Source organism: Anser anser, assembly GCF_964211835.1.
Source record: "Anser anser genome assembly, chromosome: 23".
In the NCBI taxonomy this organism is placed as follows: Eukaryota; Metazoa; Chordata; class Aves; order Anseriformes; family Anatidae; genus Anser; species Anser anser.
This window is the reverse complement of record NC_139744.1, coordinates 5746873-5774518: the sequence shown is the minus strand read 5'-3', so window position 1 is coordinate 5774518 and position 27646 is coordinate 5746873. Positions and strand designations below refer to the sequence as shown.

The 27646-nt window shown below is 45.5% G+C and overlaps 1 protein-coding gene across 2 annotated transcripts; it reads left to right on the top strand.

The window, feature by feature from the left end:
• On the top strand, positions 1–26227 carry MAP3K14 (mitogen-activated protein kinase kinase kinase 14). Of its 2 annotated transcripts, XM_083808922.1 has the most exons (17): positions 1–137; positions 871–1005; positions 6717–6989; positions 7553–7622; positions 9499–9709; positions 9831–10439; positions 11456–11593; positions 14022–14151; positions 14869–15000; positions 15408–15512; positions 16281–16444; positions 16823–16973; positions 17648–17998; positions 19122–19228; positions 20624–20768; positions 21343–21443; positions 22918–26227. In XM_083808922.1, the coding sequence occupies exons 3-17, from the start codon at positions 6737–6739 to the stop codon at positions 23080–23082; spliced, it is 2832 nt and encodes a 943-aa protein (XP_083665048.1). In that variant the 5' UTR covers positions 1–137; positions 871–1005; positions 6717–6736; the 3' UTR covers positions 23083–26227. The 2 variants fall into 2 exon arrangements, with proteins under 2 accessions (XP_083665048.1, XP_083665049.1); XM_083808923.1 differs by lacking the exon at positions 871–1005 and having other exon boundaries at positions 24–137.
• The last annotated feature ends 1419 nt before the right edge of the window (positions 26228–27646 follow it).

Below are 27646 nucleotides of genomic sequence, written 5' to 3'. Positions count from 1 at the left end.
GGCGCCGTCACGCGGGCGAGGGGAGCGCCGATTGGTTGGCGCCGCGAGGGGGGTGGAGCCGCAGGCCGGCCGCGCCTGTCAGTGTGCGGGAGCCGCCGACGGGGACGGAGAAGCGGTGTCGGGCCCCGCGCTCCGCGGTAGGTGCCGGGGGAGGGAGCGGGGCGGCGCTGGGCGCTGCTCGGGTCGAGCCGATGGCGGGGACAGCAACCCTGGGAGCAGCCCCGGCGGAGCGGGGGGCACCGAGCCCGGAGCCCCGAGCCCGGAGCCCCCCAGTGCCCCCCGCTCTGCCGGGGCTGCTCCCGGTTCGGCAAAATGGAGCCCGGTCCCCTAAACCCCAGGGCTGAATAAAAATGGAATTACCCGCCCCTTGGCCCTTTTTTGGGGCTGGAGGTTCTGGTGCTGCTCTGGTGATTAATTAGTCGCCGCTGTGGTTGAGCTCGGTGCTTCCTGTCTGCCTGGTGGGGACGTGCGGGGGGCAGCACCCAGCAGCCCCCGAATTTCTTTTACGAGGTGTTTGTTCTCGCTCCTTTACGGGCAATATCTTGCACCTTCTGGGCCGTGACAGTAGGGATAAGAGCAACCGGGCCGGACTTTGAAATGCGTGTCTGTAGCGCGCCGCTTTATTGCCTTTTAACCACGTTAAAATCTGTTATTGGCACTGCCACCAGATTCCTTTGGAATGAGTCATTTGCTATTAACTATTAAATTTTAACTGTTATGAGAGGCCGAATCTTCGCACAGCATGCTGCGAAGAAGGGATATAACAAGGGAGCTTGTGGCAAACAAAAAACCTGAAGGATTTGCAGGGCCTGACCCGGCGTCGCCGGGGTTAGCGAGCTCTGCCACCGTTTGTCCCGAATCTTGTTTCAGCGCTAACAGCGAGAAGGCAGAGCTGAGCCCTTGCTGTGGCAGTGATGTGGTCCCTAATTATCCCTCTGGCTGCTAACGGGAAGGAGCCAAGCGTGACCGTGCCGTCCCTGTAACTCGCCTCCTGCAGCTTTTGAGGTCAGTGGCAAGCGCCAGGCAAACCTGGGAGAGCGGCAGGCTCCGAGGAGAAGGGACATCGGTTTGCAGGGGGTCTGGAGGTGCTGGGGAAGAGGGAGTGTGAGGGGACCACGCCGTCAGGAGGGTGTGTGGGCGACCAGACGGAGGGCTCGGCACGTGGGACTTGGAGCTGAAGGAAGCCGGGCTTTGCTCGTCACGCTCGAGCAGCATCAGAGCACAAGGCACTGAAGAGGACAGAGCACGTCTTGTCGGAAAGGTGCTTCTTGTGTGCTGTAGTTACAAAGGAAGTTTATCTCGTGGAATTTTGCTCAGGATGGGCAATTAGAAATTGCTCTGGTCGGTTCCTATTTCTACTTTATCGTATGATGATAATTAAATTCACAGGACTGATTGTGAATTAGGATTACATAGAAATGCTTCTATGCTAAATTTGACAAAGCTTTGGGTTTTGTTTTTTTTGCTTAACATTTCATCAATAGTGCTTCCTTATAGCCTTATATGACATTTTTATAAATGTGCATTGAAAACTTCAAGCCACAAAGCAATTCATTGTAATAACTAGTAAAAACCTGGACCTGCTGACTCGGGCAGAATTGATTTTAATGTGCCTCTGTGGTTAGTGCTGGAGGTTGTCCATCTAGGTGCTTCCTATACCTTCTTGCCGTAATTTAGGAAATAGCTTCACTCCACAAGCGGGTCTTCAAAACCAGGCTGTTGTTAAGCAGTGTCCTGAGTTTGTTCGGATGCTTTCTGTAAGACTTGTTTGCAAAGCAGCTTGGAAAAATTGGGCACTTGGAATGAATGAGGATGCAGTGATGTTTATAAACTCTGGGTAAATGGTGTTATTCTTATCTTTGTTCAAGAGCATGAAAAGAATTGTTAAGGGGTGAGCTGTTCTCGAGGAAATGAAGATAGATGTGTTTGGATACTTTTAGAAATTCTGCTGATGGTTAAACCCAGTCAAATATTTTTCCTGCAGACTTTGGAACCAAACTGTTGCAATATACTACTGTCTGGCAACTAAAAAGAAGTCGAGGCTCATTATCGGGCTGTTTACAGTAAGCAATATAAATGGCTGAAATGGGATTTTGAAATATTTACTATCCAACCACTTTAAAGAATATGTTGACATATTTATTATCATTTGTAACATAACTTAAACATAACGCTGATAGTGAAATCCTTCAGACCGAGAGTTCTGCGGTGGTTTGGCTTTACCTGGTGGCCTTCAGGTGCAGGTGTATGCAGCAGCACCTGGCAGCACGTAGGACACCGAGAGGAACCAGGCAGGTTGTCTGGAAGCCCGCTGGACAGGCGAGAAGATAACACTGTGTAGAGCAAGAGGAGGGGAAGGCTGTGAGCATCCTGGAATAGTAACTGCTGCTCTGACTCACCAAGTTTAATCAGCCAGCCGCTCTATTTATTTTTACTTTGGAACTCTTAAATACTTGAAGCAAGTCTTTTCCTCTTAAACATATTACCTTACAGTGGCATTAAGAGTGTTTTAAGATAGGGGCGTGTGTTGAGTACTACAACTTTTTTCTTTTAGTCCCTTCTGAGACAAATCGAAACCTCTCCCTTGCTGACAGCACTGAGCTTGTTTAAATAACAACCCCAGGCCCATGCTACAATAATATGCCTTAAACTGACACAGCCAAAAACGGAACTGTCTTAATTTCAGTTCCATCTGAAACGTGGCAGGCAAGGAAGCTCATCTGCAGCATCCGAGAAGAGACAGACAGCAGCGAGGAGGCAAGAACGAATGGAAGTGGTACCTGGGGTGCAAGAGCGTTGTACACATTTCTACTCCTCGGGTCCCAAACCAGATCTTCAGTGTGATTCATTTTACTAACAAGTGTCATCTTTTCTTCTTTTTTCCCCAGTGAAAAGTGTTTTTTGGTAAGGCTTGATGTCTTTGCCTGATGATTTTGTAGGTAATACTCCAGACGGATTCTTTTGGTTGCGGACTTGGCTCGCTCTTGACTAACCATAGCTCTGCCAGCAGGTATTGGGACTTGCAGGTCCCCGTGTGGTGCGTGTATTTTCATTTCGGTTGACATTCCCTGCTCTAGTGATATGTGAATTCCCTGTTCTTCCTTGCTGTTGCTTTGTGGTAGTGGTCAGCAATGCAGCATGGTTTAAAATGCTAGTTGTGTTGTTTCAATAAGCCAATAGCAACTGCAAAAGTGAGGATTAGCCCAAGTTAATATATTGTTCATCAAACTCTTCTCAGTAAGGAAGTGGGAAACCTCACTGAGACAACTTGATTTTTTTTTTTAAACTAAATGTCAATGTGAAACTGCTGCTGAATGTTCACACTCAGACTAGGAGAAGAAATCTACGTACTTAGAAGCTGACCTATGAGGTCTTATGCATATTTTAAAGCTCTTTCCCAATTTCTTTTTAAAACTATGGGCTGCTCAATAAAATGTTAACCAAAATTCTCCAAAAAGCTGTTGGCAAGGAAGATATGACCGATGCAAACCAAGCAGGATTGTATATTATGGTGTGCTGCAGAGTGCTTTAGTGCTGAAGAGGTATTTGTGTTGGTTTTTTTTTCACCTGTGAGTCTTTCTATGTAGGGTGTAACTTCATGAAACACAGAAATGTGCTTTTAAGGTCCCTGCTACAAACAGCTTCCAGCAGAGGGGCCAGTGTTGAGATGGAGGAGCCGAAGAGGGCGAACGGGGACTTGTTTATGGACGGGCAGGGGAGGCAGGAGACTGTAAAGAGCAGAAAATGTATGGTTCACTTGTGCATTAATAATGCTGAGTGTCTCCTTCGTTCTGACTCCGTACAGGCCTCAGGTGGCCTTAGCCAGGACACCGGTTTCTCACAGGCAGTGCTGGAGGGAGGAGTTGCCACTGCCATCGGGCCGGTGCCTCCACAACACAACTGATACCGTGTTTGGCTTTCATTCTGTAAAAACGCACTTTCTTTTTTACAGCAGTGAGAACTGACATTAGTTAACGAGACGCGAGCTTAAATCTTAGTGAAGTTAAGGAGCGAGGGGCCTTTCGCACGGCTAGCAAAAGCCCTTTGTGGGCTGGGGGCGTAGTATTCGCGTTTATCTGCCGTATCGTTACCTGACTTCTCCTTTCTTTTCTCCTTGAAAATAACGAGCCCGTACACACGTCTGCAGAAGGAAGGAAGTTGGGGATATTGAAAACAAAAGTCACAGTTGAGTCTAAGTGACTTGGATGAGTGAGACGAGGCCTTGAAAACCAGAGAGGCAATTCTGGGGCACGAGGCAGCGGCGACCCTCCAGCTCAGCGGCGAGCCTCCCGGTGCTGCACGTCTGTAGCCCGTACAGGAAACCGTGCTCGTCCTGGGTGGTGGCGAGTTCACAGGCAGCCGAAACCACAGCTCCAGCGTGCCTCTTGTTGGGCAAATCCCGTTCTTACTGGTCTTGCCGAGGAACCTCGGTACCCACTCACTGCGTTGAAGGCTCCTGCCTGGAGCTGCACCGAGCAGAGCTACGCCTGCGGGCCTGGGCGCGAGGACCGAGTGCCCGTGTCCAAATTATTGGGGCTTACCTCTGTGGATTGCACAGCGATGGGTCTCGCCTGTTCAGTTCTGAATACGTAGCTTTGAGAGAAGTTATGCTTCAATAATTATTTAAAAGTTCTGGTTTGGTTTTAATCACAACTTCTGCCAAGTGTGCTGTGCAGTGCGTACCATCAGAACAGCGGGGTTTTTGGTCCTTACGAAGTCCTGCAAACTGTGTGGCAACGGTTAAACCGGGCTGGGCGTGCAGCTTCTGTGCCTACACAGCCTTGCAGACCTGAGTCACACGTTAAACTGTCTGAGCACCGGCTGTTGCTTACACTAGCTACCTCTTATTTTTTTTAGTCCTCGGGTGAGCTATGTACTTTGTTGACTTTAATCTCAGTGAAGTTTCCTTGTTATTCTTTTCCATTTCAGAGAGTGGCAAGGGCTTGCAATTTTGTTTCTCTCCTCCCTCTGTTGTCTTTTAACTAAGCTGAGGAGTGATTTGGAGGATTACACGTTTTCAGAGATGGGGATGGGTTTGCACTGTGATCTTTGAAGGTCCTTGAAGGTGAGGGGAGGGCAAGGAGGGACAGAGTTAATGCAAATCAGGAGAGAGTGAGTGTAAAAATAGCTCTGAACTTGTCAGTTTGCTCACTGGTGGCTTGGGTTAGTCATCTGGCAGGCTGGCTTTCTGCTGCTCCAAGGGATTATTTTACAGCACTGAGATTTGACATAATTTCTGTAGAGAAGAGGGAGAGGGATGGGTGTAATGAGTGGGATACTGTCATCAGCACTTCTTTTGCACAGCAGCTGTTCTCTGTTTAGCCGCTGAATGTGGTCATTGTTGACTTTCCTTGTATACCTGCCAGGTTGTTAGGTGACTCATTTACAAATCACACCAAGGTTTGTGCCCTTGGCTCCCAGGCCGGTCCCTTCCCCTTCCCTCGGTGGCCCCATAGGCACTGAGCTCCCGCTGGTGCCGCGTTTGTCACCGTCCAGTGACGAAGAGCCTGCCTGGGTGAATGTCTTGTTGCCCCAGGCAGCTGTTTTGGGGGGAAAAAGGGGAAAGAAAAAAAATGACCAGAAACCCCCTGGTGCAGATTTAAACTGACGAGCCTCAAAGACATGCTCCTGTAATAGTTCTGTGATCTTGGTTTTGTTGGCCTTTGTTCAGAAGTCCCTGCTTCTCCTCTCATATTGGGTTTGTGGTAGTTAACACCTGTTAAGGCTTCTGAATTTCCATGGGTTGTTTAATGATGGAAATAGTCATTTTAAGATTTTACACTTGAACTGTGGGAGAACAGAAGAAGGAAGCAACCTGGGTGGTTAAGGGGTGATCGAGCATGCTCTGGTTTCTGGATTAAAAGAAAGCTGCTATGGCTTAGCTTTTCCAGAATCCAGCTTGGGGGTAGCGGGGGCAAAACCAAAGCCGTGTTCGTGCTCCCTGCCCAGCTCCTGCCGTGCTGCTCAGCTGTGGAGCTGCTCCCTGCCAGCATCTTCTCCAGCACCGACTCACGTTGATCCGACAGGCTGCAAGAGCCTTTCTTTTCTCAGACTCGTTTGTGGTTGACCAAGGATTTCAGAAGTTATTGGCAATTAAGGGGAAGGAAGGCGGAGAGGGAGGAGTTGTGTACGGGCAGGCTCGTTGCCTAACCTTTTTTCATTGGAAGGAAAAATGGGAAATGGATTCCAGGGCAACTGAGTACAAGGAGGAAAGCAATTAGCAGGATTTTATGACCGTTTTGTGTGCTGCTAGGGCTTATTGTAATTTCTCCTAGTGTACTCTCGGAGAAAATCTCCCGTGTCTTCGCTTCTTTTTTGTTTTGCTTTGTTGTTGTTTTTATGTATATTCTTCCTGTTTAGTGATACTCTTAGGTTCCCTCTACTATATGGTTTCATTGTTTGCATTTAAGCTGAGGGAATATACCAAAAAATAAACTTCCCTTTGAAGCTTGTATAGCCTCACGTTTTTAGTACTGAAAATAACACTGACTCTTCAGATCTTCAGTGGTACGAGTCAGGGATGGAGAGCTGGCAGTCCTGGGTTCATTTTCGGTTCTGTGCTCAGAGGTTGGACAGGACCTTGGTTTGCTCTGCATTGTGTGTTAATCTGATACCTGCAGCAGGCTCCTGTTTCTCTTGAACATGAAGCTGCTTCTGCCTGTGAAGTTAATAATTTTGACAAGTGTTTTGCTTTGTTTCTTTTTGTTCTCAACCAGTGACTCTCTGAACCTGTGAAATGGCAGTGATGGGAATTACGTGCCAAGGAGCTCCTGATCCAACTGTCAAGCATAAGAAGGAGCTCACAGCTACAAAGGGGCTGAACAAGACAGTGAGTGAAAAGCAAAGTAGTGTTTGCAAAGTAGAAGATACGAAGAAGGGCATCTTTCATAGTCAGTGGAAAATCCTGAATGATGTAATCACCAAAGGAACAGCAAAAGAAGAAACAGAAGGAGGCTGTGCATCAATTTCTATTATTGCCCAAGCAGAATGTAAGTAGCAGGGAGGTTTGCTGTTCATTGAGAAAAAGGAATGTGTAACGCGGTGTGAGATTTCACTCGCTTTGCACTCCTGGAGAGTTGAGCTGAAATCTATTTGTAATCCCATATGGGGTGGAGTTGATGACACATCCCAGTCTCTATTTAGGAAGCTCATGAAATCTCTTAATAATGTAGCAGCATCCACTGAATAAAGCAGAAAGAACAGCATGTGGCCGTTGCACCTAGCTTTGTTGACTAGAAATCTATGTCCTTCATTTGTTCTTGGCTGGTTTCTGAAGGGTGTTCTTTAAAAAAAAACAATAATAATAATAATAGTGATAAAGGCTTTTGGGTGGGAAGTAGCTGGGGGATCAGGAGATCACAATGCTGGGGAGCTATATCATTCCAGGGGAGAAGGAATGTACTGCAGGCAATGTGGCATGCCTGTGTTATGATTTGTCTGGATCACCGTTTGGTTTATCAAGTTGGGAAAGGTGTTTCTTAGTTCGGTAGTTACCAGGAGAGGGCTTGCATGATACTGAAGATGTGTGATGATCCTGTTTTCTTTCACACAGGTGAAAACAGTCAGGAATTCAGCCCCACTTTATCAGAGAGATCTTTTATTGCTCATAGTAAACGTTACAGGTGAGAGATCTCTTAACGTGAACACCCACCTTCACTGTTGTGTGTGTTACCTTGTCCAAATCACATTGGCTCTGTGTGCTTTCATTTATGTTTCTAAAAGAGACCCTATCTGGATTGGCTTTAGTGTCTGAGGCTTGGGAGGAGCATGTCTTTCCTGAATTGTCTTCCTCAAAGCCTTTCTTTATATATTTGAAGAAAATATAAGTTTAAGCACAAACTACTCAAAAAGCCTTGCAGTGTCTCATTGTCAATGCCAGCTGGTTTACTGGCCTTTGTAGTTTTCTGCCACTTTATCTGGGTCCTCAAATTTGTTTTGAAATCATGGAGTGTTTTTTGAGGTTCATGGGCTTGAAGTAGAAGGATCCAAGGGACAGTTTTGGTCTTTTTTAACTGAACAGCACTGATGCTTTTGAAACTTCGTTACACCATCCTCTTTGAAAAGTTGTGGGAAGATTAGACTACTGCTGGGAGTTTTCATAAGAAAAAGGAACTGCTGCTTTTCTGGGGAGGATAAACAAAAGAGGATGAGAGAAGAACTTTTGCTTAGTAACAGCATCAGCAACGGAGTTTTGAAGAGAAGCTGAAACAGATAAAGGGGGAGTAACCGTTGCAAGAGAAAAATGGAGGTCTCTGGGACTTGCTTTTCTGAAGTCATCTGGGCATGAGCTGCTTTTCCTTCAGTATGTGCCTATTAGGGCACAAGCTGTAGCTTTATTAAGCCCCAGCACTCTCTGAAGTGGGTAACTGGGATATAGAATTAGGTTCTGCCTGATTTCTGGAAGTTTTCAGACACTGAATCTGACCTTGTGGGTTATATGGTTTGACACTGCACACCCACTTTGACATCGTCCCACGAACCATCTGAAAAAATGCAGTGTGAACCATTTCTTAGGGGGTTTATGTGGAATGCACGTCAGGAGTATGTTCAGGTTCAAGGCGATGTGGTAATATCAGCACCCAGACCTCAGCTTATGGGATCTGTTAGCACTCAGTGGTGCACTGAGACAGCAGAAAAAGATGGAGAGGGCAATGATGGCTGTGAGCTGCATCGCTGTTCAATAAAGGCAAATGAATATACCACATGGATTAAAAGAACAATAATAACTTCTTCATTTGGAGATCAAATATCCTGTTTTCTCTTGCAATTCAATTTAAAAAAAAATCCAACTACCATGATTGCTATTGAATAACTGGGCAAATTTTCCTTCTGAGAACTGCATCTATTTGTATAAGCCCTCAGCTGTTATTCTGGCCAGTGCTGTTTTATACACACACACACACATATATATGCATTGCTAGAAATGTTATTGTAGTATTACAGTAATTGAGCTTTATGTGCTAGCTTTTTAGCTTTTTGGAGCTGTTCCATTTTAGTGCACTTCGTCACCCTTTCTCTCTGCTGCAAAACCTATTTTTCTTTCGAATAGAGAAGATATTTATATTATGAGCACTTTTGTTCATTTTAACAAATTTTTAAATATATTACATTTATACTTAATCTCTGTGTTCACTATAAATCATACACATAAACTGTCTCAAAGCAACCTGGAGACATTCGGTGCTTTTCGCTGTCTACTTTGCCCCCTAGTCTTGCTGTTTCTTGCAGAATTTGCAAAATCTGGGAACCTTAATGCTTTGCTTCCCTGCCCACACCCTGTATTTCTTCCTTGCAACGCCAGATATACTACTGTGCCTTGATTCTGAAGTGACAATTGCTACATATTAGAAGGCAAGAAGCTATGTTACAGTTCTCTATTTACATCTCAGAAGGCAGAATTGCTAATTCTCGTTCTTGTTCCATCGGTCGTAATTGTTAACTGAGGGTGTGCTTTCACCATCAGATCTAAGAGACTTCATGCATTTTGGTTTCCAATAGCCGCTCAGACAGTCTTGATCAAATCCCCAACAATGTGGCCCATGCAACGGAGGGGAAAATGGCAGCTACCTGTTGGAGAGGGAGGCATCGTGGTAAAACAAGAAAGAAACGTCACAAGAAACGATCCAAGCTGAAAATACAGACAGTGGCTGCTGGCAGGCGAGGTCCCAGAACTCCAGAACAAGAGAGCTGCACCCCAATTCCAGTCCAGGTGAGAATCCTTAGACCTTCCTCTTGTAGGGGTGGGACCCCTGCAAGCTCCTAACAATTCTTCTTTGAATTTTGGGAGCTGTAATGAGTTTCCTCCTCAGCTGTTCTGGTTTATTTTCTAGGAGGATGAAACACACCAAAGTACTCTCCTCAGAAACAATTTTTGGTTGTCAGAACTTAACAAGGATTTGATTTATGATCCGCTGCCATTTGAGAAACCGGAGAAAGTTCTGTCCACAGGCAAACTCCATTTACCAAAGAGCCAATACAAAACAGAACTGCACAAGCTGATAAGCCCTGTTCAGTGCCTTAATCACGTGTGGAAACTGCACTATCAGAGGGACAGTGTTCCACAGCCTGAAACTCTCCATCCCTTTCCATACAACATAATGCCCCCTCATTTCCCACATCTGGACAGTCCTCTCCATCACATGAAACTGAATGCTCTGAAGACATATTTCCATGGCGATCTCAACTATCAAGACGGTGAGCATCGCTTATCTGGGCTAAACTTGGAATATAGTTTCCCCAACTGCGTCAACCAGTCCATGAAAAACAGTTCGGACAAGATTTCTGTGGAAGAATACTTGGTAGACGCCTTGAAGGGGAGCGTGAGTCTCGGTGAACCACAAAATTTAGCCAGCCTAGCCAAGACGTGGAGAGGAGGCGGTCTGGACCTGAAGGAACAATTTCAAAAAGCAGATGAAAACGAAGGCGTGCTACTTACCGAGGTGATCTTCTGATCCTACACACTAGTGTTGTGGTAGGCAGAGTTTCTCTTGGGCTTCAGAAGAGAGAGAACCTATATCCATGTGTTGGCTTCTGTAACATGACCGCGTTTTCTGAGTGGGTATTGATACGATTGAACACTGTCAGTTAGAGGTAGATGCGACGTTGTTATTTGAAGGACATAAAGCCCTGTCTTATATTGGTGGCTCTGATTTGTTCACTCATTCACAAAATATGCATGCTTATTTATGAGAAGTATTTCTGTGCATAGTCAGTCTTCAAAAATGTCTTCTCTGTTTGTCTGTGAAAGAATCCAGTCCACTGAGGTGAACAGACAGCAATATTTTATTGGCTGTAGTTCACCTAGATTGTGACACAAACAGAAAAAGGTACCTGGGACCTACAGATCGCAAAAAGCTTGTCTCCTGCCTGTGGTGGTAAACCAGTAAGTTACCCACTGTCCCTTGCCAAACGCAGGACATGGGCACTGCAAATGCACGGAAATCTTACAGTCATGATTCATCTCTTCCTAGTTCAGATCTTGGCCAACTCCTTAAACTCCTCTTAGAGGACTCTTCGCTGGAATCAGTGATGACCCTATCGGTACAGTCAGTGAGTTCAGGGTGTTACTTACCTGCCTGAATATGTTTACATTGAGATGTAGAGCACAGTCTCAGTCAACTGAATATAAAAAAGGTGTAGCTCACACGTAGATGCCTAAATTTAGTCAGATGAATCTTGTTTTGTTTGTAGAATTTATCTTCATCTTCACAGTCTTGCAGGTGAAGGGAATAGTTTGGAGCTCCAAAGCTATCCAAACACGGGTGGTCTTTCTTTATGACAAAAGCGAATAGTCATTTAGGTGAAATAGGGCATACACAAAAATCTGTCAGGTCCTCCCATATTGTGTCATCTCAAGCCAGTGACAGAAGTAATTTTGTTCATGGATTTTTAAAGAGTTATGGTATTATGTGTTTCCTTGCTTGCTTCATCTTGTTTTCTGATTTTTATCCCCTAGAAACTAAAGCCAGTGGATTACGAGTACCGAGAAGAAGTTCATTGGACCAAGTGTCATGGTTCCTTGGGCATTGGCTCTTTTGGAGAAGTATACAAAATAGAGGACAAACAGACAGGATTTCAGTGTGCTGCCAAAAAGGTAATCTGTGTGTGAGAAAGGGGGGGTTGTCTGATATAAGGAGGCATAGGAGGTGTGTACTGGATGTTAGGAAGAGTTTCTTCATGGAAGGGATGGTTAGGCATTGAACAGGCTGCCCAGGGAAGGGGTGGAGTTGCTGTCCCTGGAGGTATTTAAGAAACGTGTGGATGTAGCACTTAGGGATGTGGTCTGGCAGTGGACTTGGTAATGTTACATGGCTTGTGTTGTTGGAGGATTGTACCTGATGATATTAAGGGCCTTTTCCAACCTAAATGATTTCATAATTCTGTAAAGAGCAAGTGTCTTCTCATTCCACAGACTGTACAGTCACAGTGCAGTGCTGCTGTGGTTATGTCCAAGGGAAAGCTTCAAGGTGGTGGCATGGAGAGAAGCAGCAGACAGAGGTGTGCACAGTAGGGCAAGCTTGGCAGTAAGAAATAGGCTCATTTGGCTTCAAAGAGTGTTAAAGGTATCTTGGTTTTCACACTGAGACAGGCCAAAAGAGTAGAGATTTCAGGAAGATCTTAAGTGTGTTCTTAGTGTCTTAACGTCTACAGAGGGAAAAAAACAGCTCCGAGTTGTATGCTTGTCTAACTATTCCCATCTTAAAACACACCCAGTATGAATGGAGACATGGCAGGTGTTTCTTTGTTGGCAATGGAGTAAAATAGGTAAAAGATCAGACAGTTGATAGGTACTCAGAAAGGAGAGAGCTTTCTCCTGTTCAGTGAGTGTCATACACAATACTGGCACGTTGTAAGGAGGTGATTCTGTTACAGGTGCAGCAAGGATATGTGTTTTTCCAGGAGTTGGCATAATAATCTATTGTACACTAAGTCATACGTCACTGTCGTATGATGCGTGATGTGTGTGTAACTCGAATGAGGGTATTGATTTGTAGGCGGCCACGGGGTGCCTCAGAGGTGAAGGCAGAGTTATAATGGAAGTAGCTGATGAGATCGCAAACTACTTAACTTGAACTTAACACTTGAACAGTTTTATCACCTCTGTAGAACTGTTTCTCACATTACTCCAATAGAAAACTTCGAAAAGTGTGTGGGAAGTGTTTGTCTTGAGTACGAAAATGTTATGTGAGAAAAGAATTGGAACTTGTATCTTTCAGTTTTAAAATGTTCACTTTTTTTGTTTACACTGGTGTCAACTTGATGTATGGCCTGGTGGAAATACGGAAGTGGCAAGACTAAGCCAGCTTGTCCGGGTTTTTAACCATTTCATTTTTCAGGTGGATAGAAACAAACGTATTTAAAGCAAGTAGAAAATTATTTCTTATTCTTCATCCTTATGCTTTACATGTGGAATTTTGTGGTACCATGACCAGCTTGTTTTCTGACAGTACGTAACCACTGAGTTTTATTATCCATTGTGCAATTACACTGTCTCAAGAGAAACAGCTGTTAGTAGTGGGGTCTATTTTCAGGAAGGAGAGGTGGTAGTGCTGAAAAGAAATACATGAGGGTAGGAGATTCTTAAGTCTTTCTAAATGGCAATTACTTTTCTAATTCCTAGAGGATTTCAAAGGATACTTCTGTAGATAAGAAGTGTCTTCTCAGGCCAAACTCTTAACCAGTGAGTTCTAACGTGCAAGCTGAACATTAAACTATGGTGTATTTCATTTCACATAAGTAATTGTCTGGAATTACTGCTGTCTGCCCTTGTAGAAGGGGACTACCTGACCTTCTTTCACCATACTGGGTGTTGCAAGCACCTGCTCTCCCAATTGTTGAGATTAAAGCAAACTGGCTATAGCTGGATTGCTGACAGTGAAGAAACATGATACATCCTTTTCCCACCAGAATCGTAATGACTCATGTTTTCCTTCTGGTCTTTAGCAAATTCTTGGTTTATTTTATTTGGCCAAACTCAGTGAATAATTTTTTTTTATTTAACCATTTTTCTGTGCAGGGTGAATACCACGTAAAAAGGTGATAGTGTAGATCACTGCTTCAGGCATATTTTGTATTCTCTCGTATTTTGCAGGAGTTGGGTCTGCCAAGTACTGCAGCATCCTTAGATTTTTTTTTCTTCTTTCAGATCTCATGAAAACAGAATGCTTAAGTTGTCAGTATTATCTTCTTAATTGAGACGAAAATTACCTTCCTCCTGAAGATTGCATGTAATCTGTAACCAAAAGCCAGAGGAATTGCAAGCTGGCATCTTTTTTTTTTTTTAATTTTTGACAAATCTTCACTTTACTTGGGCACTGAGGATTTAGGGACTCCCTTTGTCCTTGTTCGGAGTTGATCTGTGTGTTGCCACTTACTGCTGTACCCACCGATTTCTGATACCAAAAGCTATCTGTGAGTTTCTGCTGCTAGGCAGTGCAGGGCTCTCTGACGCAGGCACTGGGGAGGGACAAGTCTGTCAGGACGTGTCACAAAATTTGTTTGGTGCTTCTTTGTCACTCCAGGTACAAGTTGAACACTTCCGTGCAGAGGAGTTGACGACGTGTGCTGCGATAACCAGTCCTAAAGTTGTCCCCTTGTATGGAGCTGTGAAGGAAGGACCTTGGGTGACCATCTTCATGAAGCTGATGGAGGGTGAGAAAGGAACAGCCACAGTGGGAGCATCGCTGTAGCTGTCAAATGCAGTGGACATTGATCTCCTCTTCCTCCTGCCCCAGTTTTAAATTCTGTTAATTCTCCGGTGTATCCAAGTGTTCCTAGCATTAACTCCTGAGTGGGTTGGGATAGGTTTGTGTTACCCCTGCTGGGTGTGTAGCAATGGTCTTTTTTGGGGAGAGTCATTTCTAGTCCAGCCCCTCTTCCATTCAAGATGCCTATCTCTCAAACACCAGCTGTAAATTCTCACTGAACCACATAGTTGGTACTCTTCTTTGCTTTCATTTTTATTCGCATGCCACCATGTAAAGCACGTTGGACTAGAACAGGAGATGCTCTAAAAGCAGACCTAGATGGTTCCCTGTTGCCCAAGGCTCCTTTTTCCAGCCAGGCCCATGGAAAAGACAGCCTGTGAAGGACGGCTGATGATCAGGAGCACCTAGAAGTGGCTGATCACAGAGTAGTTGATTTTAACACAAAGCACTAATGTTAAACTGATGCTAAGCAAAAGGGTTCATGAAAGAGGCTGGTATCCACAGGCAGTAAGACCTCTGGGTATGAGCAAAAGGAATAAACCCATGTGTGTAAGATAAGGGCTGTCAGGCCTGGCAGTTTTCATTTCTTCATCAGAAACAAGGAACGTTGATGATGCTGAGAAGAACTTAACAGATATGGACTCTCTGGATTCCTTTCTAGGTGGCTCACTAGGTCAGCTAATTAAGCAGAGTGGCTGCCTGCCAGAGGACAGAGCCCTCAGTTATTTGGGCCAAGCATTAGAAGGCTTGGAGTATCTTCATGCTCAAAACATTCTCCATGGGGATGTAAAAGGTAGGATGCTATTTAAGGTATCTTGTTCTTCCCTTTTTCTTACAAGGAGCAAAGGGCTTGGAGATTGAGTTACTGTGAGTGTCTAAAGTTTATTTACTACATTTTCAGCTCTGCATTTGAGATTGGAGCTTAACTTAGTTCTAAACAGCTGGGCATATCATATTTGTCACCTCTTTCTGTTGTCCAGTTGGTCTGACAGGCTGTTTGCCCAGGCCGCTCCATCAGGGGGATAGAGGATAACTGGGATAATTATAGTTGTGTACGTGCTTGAGCCAGTGACACTCCATAGGAATAATAGACCGTGGTTTGGGCTCAAAAAAGTAGCTCTGTGGGCTTTAGGCTTTTTTCCTCCTCTGAGTGGCCATGATACAAAGGGAACTGACCAGTTAAAAACCTCTCATTGGCAGCGGAAAATGTGCTTTTGTCTGACGATGGAAGCAGAGCTCTTCTGTGTGATTTTGGTCACTCTGCTCACCTTCATCCAGATGGCTTGGGAAAGTGCTTGGTCACAGGTAAGGTTTTTCTGGTGTGATTCTAAAGAATTGCCCTGCTGACTCATTCTTTCTTTTTGAACATTCATGTTTGGCTAATCTGCAGGCAACTGTGTTTTCCAGACTTAACATTTATTGACTCTACTGTGAAGTGTGTCACTGACAGCTAAAAGGAACTTAGGTTTGGAATTTGGTCCTTGTCTGCCAGTCTAAAAGATTGTTGTATTTATGTTGTTGTTGAATTTAGTCCTTATCTTCCAGTCTAGAAGGTTGTTGTGTTTATGTTGTTGTTAGTATTATGTTTTTATTGAAAATTAAGTCAACCTATCACATTCAGTGTTTTGTCCCGGCCAGACATCACATCCAAACTTACATGACGAGTCAGAGTTAGATTTTTAACTTCATTAAACAGCTGGGGAAGAATCCTGACCTCCAGCAAAGGAAAAAATCATTGCTGACTTCTGGCAGTGAAACTTTACTGTGCTTCTTAATGCATCTGTTGGAAGAGATGGATATATTTTCTAATGCTGAGTTCACCAATGGCATTTGCCTCCCAAATATGCTAGGAAGGGAAGTTTAATACATACATCTGCATATAAGGGGTGAGACTGATGGGGGCATGGAGCTCTTGAACAGCTGACAGGAGTGTGTGATGCTGCTTTTTGGGTGAAGCTGACTTGTTTCTCACTTTAACTGGAAAGACAAGGAGGCTGCCTTAGGCTTCCCAGCAGTTGCACTGGAACAATCGTCTAGTTTACGCGCAGTGAATTTTCATTTAAATGGTTTTAGGGAACTATGTGCCTGGCACAGAAACTCACATGGCTCCAGAGGTGGTCATGGGAAAACGCTGCGACTCCAAAGTGGATGTCTGGAGCAGTTGCTGTATGATGCTGCACATGCTTAATGGGTGTCACCCTTGGACCCAATATTACAATCATCCTCTCTGTCTGAAGGTAAGTAACTCAAAATATGCCAAGTAAAAGGTACTTAAGCCTGCAAAATCCCATTGTACTTAACTAAACAGCAGTCATTTCAGGAAGTCTCTCTGAGAGACAGTTCTAAGATGATGCCAACCTTGCTATGGCAGATAATAATTTCTTACTCCATTTAGACTGTTGCATATTATACATTCTAGAGCTCTTTCTTTCCTATTCTGCTCATGACTTGGGTGTGACTTTTGAGCCATTCAACTGTGAAAAAATAATATACTGCTCAGGCCTCTCATGTAATGGTAACTTCAGTTGGAAGCTCTCTGAGGATGGGAAGAACCTTTCTGAAATCAAATGAAGCCTCTCTGGTCGAGCCTCTTTCACTTCCTGTTTGTTTCACAGATAGCTAAAGAGCCACCTCCTCTGAGGGAAATTCCACCTTCCTGCAACCCTCTCACTGCTGAAATTATTAAAATGGGTCTGGAGAAAGAGCCTGTTCAGCGAGCATCTGCGTCTGAACTGAAAACCAAGACCAGTGTTGCACTTGAAGAAGGTAGAAATGTCCCATATCTAAAGCTTCTTTCACATGCTTGTGAAAGTGACCAGTAGTGTTAGAGTGGTCCTGGAGGAACATATCAGTATGTTTTACCAATGTATTCTGGTAAAACATGATTCAGTGTATCACTTGCACATGCTTCAGCATTGATGTACATTTGGGGGTTGATAGCTTTTGCCCACATCCCTTTCTTTGAAATTACCCTGAAGTGACTTCTTTGTATTTCTCACCCAAATAAATTATAGCTTCCTGTGTGCTGTCACATGCTCCTTCTTCCTTCTCTACTTGAAGCAGATGATGTTGTGCTTTACATGGGCTTGTTAAGGTGTGTGCTGTGGCTTGGCTCATGCTCAGCTGATGTATCAAATGCATCTAGTGAGCTGAAGCCTGATATGCAGCAAAAGTGAAAGCAGAGGTTTATTGCATCCTCAGCTGCAACTTATACTTGTGATCCGGTCTTCCCTCTAAGACTATCCGTGATTTATTTCAACTTAATCCTCCTGAAAAGCTCTGTGATACAGGAAGAACTTGTGGAGATGATCTGGCTCTGTTTTCTGAAGAAGCTAAATTTCACATTTCACAGCAAGATACAGTTCTGAAACTTGTATTGTGAAGGAAAACCTTTACCTCTTTTCTCTGTATGACAATGTTTGTGTTCTCTGTTTTTGTAGTGGGAGGTGTGACAAGCCCCTGGAAAGGCGAATACAGAGAGCCTAGACATTTGTCTCTGAACAAAGAAAACAATCCACAGACATCCCTGTCCCCCACAGTGAGCCCAGTTTCTGAGACTCGTTCTGACCCCAAATTGGCAGACAAAGTTTCTTGTGCAAGCCCAGTCCTACCACCACCACCTCTGGAACAAACAGAGGAGGTTGGGGGAACCCCTTGGAACGTGTGCAAGGAGTTATCTGGGATCTGGGATCCACCACCGCTCTCCTCGACTCCTCTCCCCCTGAAGAGTTGCAGCCATGTGGAGAAAGCAACAACCATTTCAGAACAAGAGCTTCAGCAGCTGGAAATAGGTAAGTAATGAGCTATGTAGGGAATTCAGCTTTTTGCTTAAGAACATGATAAAAAATACAGCTGCTTTATTTTGGCCTTTTGGCAGTTATTTTCTTTCTTTGGGAATGTCATTTTGTTCATAGTGCATCTCTTGTTATACAAATGGTTTGGCCTTCCTTGAAATTATCAAAACTAGTAGTTCTTAAGCAACTAAACGTGCCACGAAGGTAGTGGTCAGGATTTCCTTCCACTGTCTGACCAGTGTAGTGAACTTCTGTGGGAGGTGTGGGAACCTCTCAAAAAGCAGCCAGTTTTCAGATGTGTGCTTATGTGCACTGTACAAACAGTGTCTGCAATTCTAACTTCAGATGAAGGTTTGAATACTTCAAAACTAATTCTTTTAATAAAGGGATAAGCCTTTTAAATGGGAGACTTCAAACAAAGCAGTGTAGTTGAAGTCAGTTTATTGCGTTGGAAAAGCTATACCCACCAGCCAACAATCCAGAATCTGAAAACAAGAGAGAAGTTCAGAGTGAAAAATCAGTGAAGTAATAGTCCAGTTCCATTACCTCAACCTTTCAATTCTTTATCCCATGTTTTCTTGTCTTCATAAATGAATTGAAAAGTTCAAGCTAGGAAAAAAGTGTCTTGAAATGTAACTTGTCACACAACTGAGGAATAGCATTTTAGGGGTTGCTGAGGGCTGTCTTTCTTCTCAGATGGCTTTGGACCTCCATCATCCTTGTCAGGTCTGGATATCGTCAACGCAAGTTAGTGCAAGAGCAGAGTACCTAAGATTGTCCCTTTCCTAGGTATGATGCAGATGGTCTTGAGTGAAGACTGACAGGTGGCACAGTAGGCAAGAACTGGGAGCTCCTGGGTGCGAGCCCTTTCTGACTTTTTGCATGTCACTGCACAATTCCTCTGTCCTTTCTGGCTCAGTTTCCCTATTTTCCCAGTGGTAGCAATACCCTCTGCTTACCAGAGGAATTATGTGTCAGGTAGTTTATGGACACCAGTGTCAATGGTCATTATCTAACACCAAAGATGCTTAGAGTATTAATTGTAATAACTGGGACGGGAGCAGGAACTCATGAAAGGAATAACTTTAAATGTTTTCCTTCCCTTTCTTTCTGCTTGCAGAACTGTTTTTGAACAGCCTTTCACAGCCTTACTCGCTGGAAGAGCAAGAACAAATGCTTTCATGTCTCAGCATCGACAGCCCGTTTGTGTCAGATGCCAGTGAGAAGGTGAATATACGTGGATGCTAGCTGTGTTACTGGGGGTGTGGAGGGGTCGCAGGGTAACCACCTCTGGAAGCTGTGACCAGTGAACATCTGGAGCTTTTCACATTTCTTGTTGCTTTTGACATCTATTTTTCTGCAGCATACTGGAGGAATGAACCTTTGTTCTTGGGCAACGGGGTATTTAGGATTTTAGTTGTTTTTTAGTTTGTTGTCCCACGACGACCCCTTTCTTCCAGTTGCTCTTCTGGGCTGTGTTCTCACAGTAAGCACCAAGTGTGTGGATCTGGAAAACCTCAGTGGCCTTGACCCTGTTTATGCAGAATCAAGGAACTGAAGCAGTAGGGGTGAGCATAGGAACTGTGCAGAGTTGGACCCAGTGGCCAAGGATCTTCTTCCTGGCCACTGAAGGGGTGTTTAGGGAAGGAGCAGAAGAATGGGGCAGAACAGTAACCCTTCTGCTGGATATTCACTCCCAGCCTATGGATCTGATCTCCACGAATCTGTTTTAACCTACTGATACTAATGACCTGTATAGTCTTATATTACTTAAACACTAGGTTTAATTAATCGTTTGCTTTAACTCCGTTATTCATAAGGTAGGGAATACCAGATCAAACAAACAAACAAACAAAAACAACAACACAGAATAAGCCTTGTTGTACCAGGAAGGATGTAATTTAATTGTAAGCCTTCAATCATTGTTTTCAGACAGGGAGTCCAAAATGGTGTAGCCTGCCATCTGCAGGAGTCATTTTTGAACGTGATCATCTTTGCTTCCTATTTCTATTCCTCTTCTCAGCATTGTAGTGCTTTCTGAGGAGAGCTGAGCACAGTTCTTCGCAGTAGTTCAGACGTTGATACAACACGGTGTGCAGCGTGGGATGTGACTCTGATTTTTTCTCTATTTCTTTTGTCTAGCTCATAACCCTAACAACTGATTTGAGTTTTGATGGGTACTTACCGATAAGCTGTTGTTGTCAGATTGACCTCCCATGACTCTTAAGATAATATAGACTTTTCCAAGAAGCACAACAATGTAGTTGTTTATGTAGAGTTACTGTTTTTTCCTGTGCATTGTCACTTAACAACATGAGATGTATCTGATGCTTTATTCTCCTGTCAGTGTGATGAAACCCTTTTTTTCTTTTCATCCAACTCTTCAGCTGATTACTGATTTGACTACTGAGAATAACTTTCTGTGTCTGCAAACTGTTGCATTGTTATACATCCCATTTTCTAGATGGCAGGTAAATGCAGAATAAGTCAAGGCCCAATCGCACATCCCTGTGGATTTCTTTTTTTTTTTTCTTTTTCCCTTGAGGTTATTTTCATGTTTGGCATCTCGTGGAAGCTCATGTTCTTTAGGAGCCTTTGACAGACTTGTGCTTACTTCTGCAGAACTCCATGAAGGCTTCGCATAGCTTGAGGGACACTATGAGCTCAGGGATTCATTCCTGGAACAGCCAGACGGATGGACAGAGCTTCAGCTTTAACAACCTACTGAATCGCAGCCGTCACACAGACACTCCTAGCTATTTCAATGGTGAGTCCATCTTTCTGAAGTCTGGATAAATGGTTGGGTACAGCTTTCTCAGTATCTAGCGGATCTGGGGTGTGGAGTCTTTGAACTCTTCTCACCTTTCAGTTCCTGTGTCAGCAAAGACCCTCCTGAAAGCATATGGGCTGTCAAGAGGCCAAGTCTGCTCCAGTCATAGGTGGGTGGGAGTCAAGTCTATATAATCCAATAAAAGCCAAAGAAGTTCCTCAACCCACGGAGTCTGGTTCAGCTTTATGCCTCGCCTTGTGCAGCTGCCATGTGCAAGACTGTATGCCTTATAACCATAAATTTCTACAGAGTAATTTTGAGGGCATGTTGTACAAATCAATATGTCTCTTCAGCTGCTTTCTTGCTAAATCCAGCTCTGCTCTGTGAGTCATTGTTTTCTTCAGCAATCCTCTGTGCCCTGCCAAGACCTACATAAATGAAATACTTGATGACAAAAAAAAATAAAAAATGGTCTTCTGATGCCTGTGTCTTGCTAGTCAATTCTCCAATGTGGGACTGTGAAGTTGTTATGCCTACAGCAGAAGTTAATGACTTCTCTTTCACATTTCAGGAGTGAAAATCCAGGTCCAGTTGCTAAGCGGAGAAAATTTACACATCAGGGATTTCCAGAGAACAAAGGTGGGAGACATTGCCACTGGGATAAGCAGCCAGGTGAGACACAAAGCTGGGAGTTGTTTAAGTACGGCATTTTGTCTAAGCAATTTCTTCTACCATGCAGCCTCATCCTGCCTTAAAATCAGCGAACCAGAAGTCCATTCAGGGACCCTAATGATGCGTTTAGTTACATAACTTGAGTGCTGTTGTTGTAAGTGTGATACCAGAAGATATTTTCTGAACTACAAACCATTGCAAATCATCATAGGCATCACAGTACATAGAATCATAGAATGGTTTGGGTTGGAAGGGACCTTAAAGATCACCTAATTCCAACCCCTGCCATGGGCAGGGACACCTCCCACCAGCGCATGCTGCCCCCAGCCCCATCCAACCTGACCTTGAACACCTCCAGGGATGGGGCATCCACACCTTCCCTGGGCAACCTGTTCCAGTGGGTAAAGTAATTCATCCTAATATCTTATATAAATCTCCCTTCTTTTAGTTTAAAACCATTCCCCTTTGTCCTATCACTATCTGCCCATGTAAAAAGTCACTCTAAGGCTGCAGTGCAGTCTCCCTGGAGCCTTCTCTCCTCCACGCTGAACAACACCAGACCTCTCAGTATTTCTTCATATCTGAGGTGCTCCAGCTTCTGAGCATCCTTCATGGCCTCCTCTACACCCCCTCTAACAGCTCCACATCCTTGTGCTGGGGGCCCCAGACCTGGATGCAGCACTCCAAGTGGGGCCTCAGAAGGGCAGAGCAGAGGGGGACAGTCCCCTCCATCACATGCTGGCAACTCTGTTGATGCAGCCCAGGATGCAGTTGGCTTGTAGTTGTTGAGCTCCATCTTAAAAAGTACCTGTGCTCCAGTTTAAAAATCCTTCTCTTTGACTAGAAAGATAACTTCTTTCCCCTCTGCCTATAGAAGAATCATTCTGACCTTTTCTTCAAGAGCAGTAGTACCAGCTAAGGGAAACAGGCTGCGTTGGGCTGTGATGCTTCCTGCTTGTTAATGTGGAGGAGATACTGGCAGACTCCAGTGAACCTCACTATGGGCCTTTTTGGCAGGCCCTGAAAGAGACTCTGAGTGTCTGTGGGACCAAGACTCCTCCAAGCGTAAAATGTGGTGATCATCTCTAAACAAAGAGGTTGCAGACGTCCAGAACGTGTTTCACTGCTGTTGGTTCTCTTTGGAGTACATCATTCTTGTGGACATCACAAAGCAAAAGGTCACTAGCCCACAGAGGAACTGGCAGTGCCCAAATGCAGCCAGTTCAGAAAACACCTGCAATGGCCAACGACCTCAAGGAGGCAAGTTAGCAGCAGGGTGAATGCTACTAGTCCAGTTTCTGAGATACTTTCTAATGAGATAATTTCAGGATGTTTCTGCCAGTCACAAGCCTCTCTCCTGCAGCTTTTCTTGAGTGGGGATGTTATTTGCCAATCAGGCTGGGTTTGTTAATGGGTTCTTATGCTCTGAAAGAGGCTTGAAGTGGCATTCAGATTCATTTGTTCCGCTTCACAGGTACGGGTCCCTGCCTTCAGTCTGGTTACCAAAGAAGGCCAGCCAGTGCACTACGACATGGAGGTCCCCGACTCTGGTATTGAGCTGCAGTGCACCCTTGCCCCTGACTGCAGTGTCAGCTGGACGTGGAGAGTCAAACACGGTCAACTGGAGAACAGGCCGTGAGGCTGCTTCTGCTGTGGAGGTTTTTACCTTGTTGAAATATGGAATTGCAAAAGCTTCCAGCCACCCCTGCCATCAAGCACCACGTGCAGTTGCTGGTGTTTTGTGCTGAAGTAGGATAGCAGTTCAGCAGTTCACTGCTCTCGGGCCTCACTTCTGTTGTCTGCTCTGATCCAGTTCCAAGACATGTCCTGAAGCTTAGATGTTCCCCAGAGCAGTGGGAATTACTTGTTTTGGGTGTGTGAGATTGAGCTTGAGAATGGTACAGGAAAATTCCTGCTTTTCAGAGGAATGTGATTGTGCTTTTCAGGAGCATATGGGGATTGGATGAGAGCTCCTGTTGCTCAGCCTCTGAGGTGAGGCTGGTAGTTACTGGGCTTGCTCAGAGGAGGTGGAGGTTGAGTATCTTCAGTGCAGCTGTGGTTGTTTGTGCTGAGGGGAGCTGGCTAACTTCCTTCTAGCTGGAGGAAAAACTTAATGTTTCTGTAGGCTTTGGGTAGCATCATCTCTACCTCAAGCCTTTTGCATGGGGAAAATTGACAGCAGTAACTAGCTGGGTGCTTGGTTTCACCTCCCACCCTTCCCCGCAGACACTTCCTTCTTGAATCAGAAAAGAACTTTGTTCCCAGAAAGAGCTTTGCTTGCAGCTCTCGTCTTCTGAATCTCCTCCCTGACTTAGGAGCTGGTGCTTCCCACTCTGTTGTTGCTACCAACGAAGGGAGTACGTGGTAGGGCAGGAGGAGCGTGTTCCGTGGTGGGCAGGGTTGTGCTCCTCAGCCCCGTTTCCACCGCTGCTGCTGCTGCCTTGCTGCAACTTCACAGGAGCTGTCCTTGTCCGCACAGCTCCCCCTGGAGGGGGCAGGACAGCGGCTCCGTCAGCTCAGGCAAAGTCTGAATTCTCCTGCAGAACTGTTTTTTTAAAACCCACTCCCAGCTATCAGTCCTGCCATCCGCTCAGCCCCTCCGCTGGAGATCAGTGCCCCCGTGCTGCGTGGTGTTAGCTCAGCCCGTCTGCACCAGCACTTAAAGGCTGGCACCAGGCTTCGTATTCCTCCCCTCACGTCAAAACGTGTTAATGGAGCGGGACGGGCAGCTGGGCCCACAGTGCCTTAATCATTGGTGAACTTTTTCTTTTGTGATTATGTTTTTGTAAAGTATACAGCAACTGTATGCGTCAAGTTCAGACGGGTGGGTGTTGCTAGCCCTTCTGTAACCCAGAACAAAACCAGGGGGAGGCGTAAGGTACTTGGGTGCACTCGTTCAGGGCTGCTCAAAGTCCTTGTGTGTCTCGAAACCGATTTGCTGGTGTGCTGTGCCTCTTCCAGAGTGCTGGAACCACAGCGGCCGCAGAGCCGGGGCTGCTGACACCGAGGCTGAAGAGAGGAGCAGCTCCCAGGGAGCAAGGTCAGCCGTGCCGGACCCAGGCTGGTTCTGGGAGATGCAACGAGGCAGGAATGTCTGCAGGTTTCTCAAGTGAAGTTCACTTAAAATAGCTGGGAAAAGTTAAGCTCTGGACCTCCCATTTTGAGGACCAGTGACCTGTAATTGATACTCTTTCCCTTTGGTCTCCCAGAACATTGGCTGGTTTTGCTGCACTAGGTGTTGACATCCTTAACCAGAAAACTGAAGTTATCATGCCATAGAAGAGTGGAACTCTTGAAGAAGTTAAACCTGTCACCACTGTGCGTATAGTCTCTTATAGCACTTTTTTGTTCTAAAGCACTTAATGAATTGTCCAAAATAGGCACATAAGTATAGCTGAAATGCAGCCACATTAAGAGTCTTTTTAGTAAATGGTTAAAACGTTATGCACACCTTTTCCAGGCAGGAGTGGGGAGGAATAGGGAAGTCGGCACAATTTTTGTCAGATGCCATAAGCTACTACGAGTTCTAGGCTCTGGAGCAACAGGGCTCAAAATGCCTTGCAGAGTTCCCAGGAGCTCCCAAGCAGGCGCTGAGTGCAGAAACCAAACTTCCTGCACTTGGCACCCTCCTCGGGCTTCCTCTGAGGGGGAGAGGAGAAAAATCTGTTGGCTGCTTCTAAGAAGAGTCTGTCATAATAACTGTTGGTGACGTGTCAGTGCAAAAGAATAGTCTGTTCCCTTCCTGAAGGCTGCACCTCACGGCTTTCACTGTCGTCCGCAAAGTGCTTCGATGTACAGGTGTGCGTTTTTGTACGTTGGTGTTAGACCCGAGTTCTGCCGAGCAGTAGGACAGGGTGCAGCAGTCCTCTGCTTGCAGGACCTGTGAGCTTTACACTTCATCTATAGCATTAACGCTAGTCTCGGGCCACCTGAGTGGGTGGGTGAAAGGCAGGAACCCTTGTGAAGCCAGATCGTCTCTGTTGGGTAGGTGGAGATGTTTACATTCTCCTGCGCTCTCACACCAGCATTAGCCAGTATCTCCATCCTGTTCATTTTGTCCAAAAACTTCAATCCTATTTTGCTGCCACCTCAAGCAAGAAAGTGAGGCTGCAGACCTCCACGTAACAACCGTTTACGGGACAGCTGCTCAGAGGAGCAGGCTGGGGCGTCAGCTCTCCCTGCCGCGTGGGAAAGACGCTCCGGCTGATACCACAAACCATTGGTGCTTTTACTGTCCTGAAATGTGGTTCTGCTCTCGGAAATATCTCCAGGGTTTTAATGTTTTTGCCACCTACCAGCTTGGGATCTCAGCTCTCTCCTGCTGCTGGGACAGTTTCCTGTTAATTTGGCTGGTTGTTTTTGCTGTGACAGGCAGAAAAAGCCCAGCTTCCAGAAAGGCTGGCTGTGCAATACTGACAGGCAAAAAAGTCAGGAAAGGTTTTTTTTGTTTTTTTTTTTTGTTATCCCTGTTAACATTTGTCTTAAATTGTGTGTAATAACATAATTAGGCTTTAGGACTGAATCCCAGTACAAGTTAGGGAGGACAAATAGTGAAAAACACAGATGGCTGTTGTCATATAGCACCTTCTTTAAGGTCTTTGGGAAAAAAAATCACCTTTGGCAAAGCAATACAAAGCTTTGGGATGGGCAGTACTGGCATGGGTGAAGGTGATGGAATGACTAGCTGGTATTGAATGAATGACACTTTATAAAACTGTGATTTCTTGAAATTAACATTTCAACCTGTATTTTCACAGAAAAAAAATAAAAGCTGGAAAAAAGGATTCTTTGTTTTCATGGTCAGGGGTTTGATATGTTGTACCAGAGAACACGAAGACGGTACTGAGTGTGGCGTTTTTTTAAGAGGAGCCTGGTTTGAATAAAGTTCACCCTAGTTTGTGGGGGGATGAGGGAAGAGTCCTTTGTGGGTGTGAAGAGGCAGCAGTACCTTTGACAGCTCTGAGCACAGCATTTGCTGAATGTGTTGATGCTGCTAAGCACATCGTCCCCTTTCCTCCTCCTGTTCCAGTTCCACGTCCTTGGCTCCATGCCCGAGCTCCCTGGTGGTTACAGGGCTGCCATGAGGCTTCCCAGCATGTTCTCAGCCATCTAGCTAGCTGGCATGCACGTAGCTTTGGATCGAGGCTTTCCTGTCTGAGAAAACAGGCTGATTTGCAAAAACCCTGGCTATCTGTGTCAAATGAATGTGTCCCTGCACCACACTGAAGCTTTGTCAGTGAAATGCTGCCCCCCTGATTTCCAGCTATCCCCAGTGCGTCTCCTGTGCTTTTTTGACAAGGCCCAGGTTGGACTGATCAAGGGAAAGCAGAGGGCACTGCTCCCTGGTGCTTTACGTTCCAGGCAGGGGCTTCTGCTGTACAGGGGGCTGACACGTCTTCCCCTCAAGAGTGAGAGAAGTCACTCCAGGATCCTGAGGAACTGAGGTTAAGCAGACAGTGCCAGAGGTTTGCCCACACCGTGCAGCATGGGCTTCGGCTCCCTCTTGGTGCAGAAGCTGCCTCCACTTGCACCGTGTCTTTCTGTCAATGCGGTGGACTGGAGGTGTGCTCACGGCCACGTCAGTGAGCACATGAGATCAGCTACCTGAAATGGAAAACCCAAATTCCAGCCGACGGGTGGAGAGGCTGAGTTTTGCTATCATGTACCTGTTTGTACAGTGAGCACAGAAGTCGGATCAGCTGTCCACAAAAAAAAAAAAAAAAAAGCGGGTGCATTGGTTGCATTTGGGATTTCCTAGACTTCCCTGTAAAGAGTGGGTCGGCTTTGGGAAGCAGCTCTTGTCTCTGAGGACAGCCCAACTGAGGAGCCGTGCTGTGCCCTGGTGCTGGGCCGAGCCTCGCCCAGGGCTGGCTGCAGCTCCATGCTGGGGTTGGCGGGGGCTGCAGGTGCCTTCCCGAGCATCCTGGCGACAATGCGCACGTGCTCATGTGGGTGCCAGGGCCTGACAGCCGCCGCCTCAGGGGCACCGCAGTTAAAGATGTGGCACCGTGCCTCTGAAGAGCCACAAGGCCTGGCTTGCCCCTCCTTTTGTCCCCTGGCACTTGCTTTCTCGTGTTTTCATCCACTAAATCGCCCCTGCTGCCAGTCCTGCAGCCACAGGCAAGTCAGAAATACATCTTCCACTTGCAGCAGTTCAAAGGAGCGGGGTCGCCGCTCCCGGCAGCAGTTCCTTGTGCAGTTCA

Bases quoted from the DNA above. Each gene is read 5' to 3' on its own strand.
- MAP3K14 (XM_083808922.1), top strand. From the start codon at position 6,737: ATGGCAGTGATGGGAATTACGTGCCAAGGAGCTCCTGATCCAACTGTC. The intron at 17,999-19,121 runs GTAAGTAATGAG...TTCTGCTTGCAG, and splicing joins GCTTCAGCAGCTGGAAATAG to AACTGTTTTTGAACAGCCTT. The intron at 20,769-21,342 runs GTGAGTCCATCT...TTCACATTTCAG, and splicing joins CACTCCTAGCTATTTCAATG to GAGTGAAAATCCAGGTCCAG.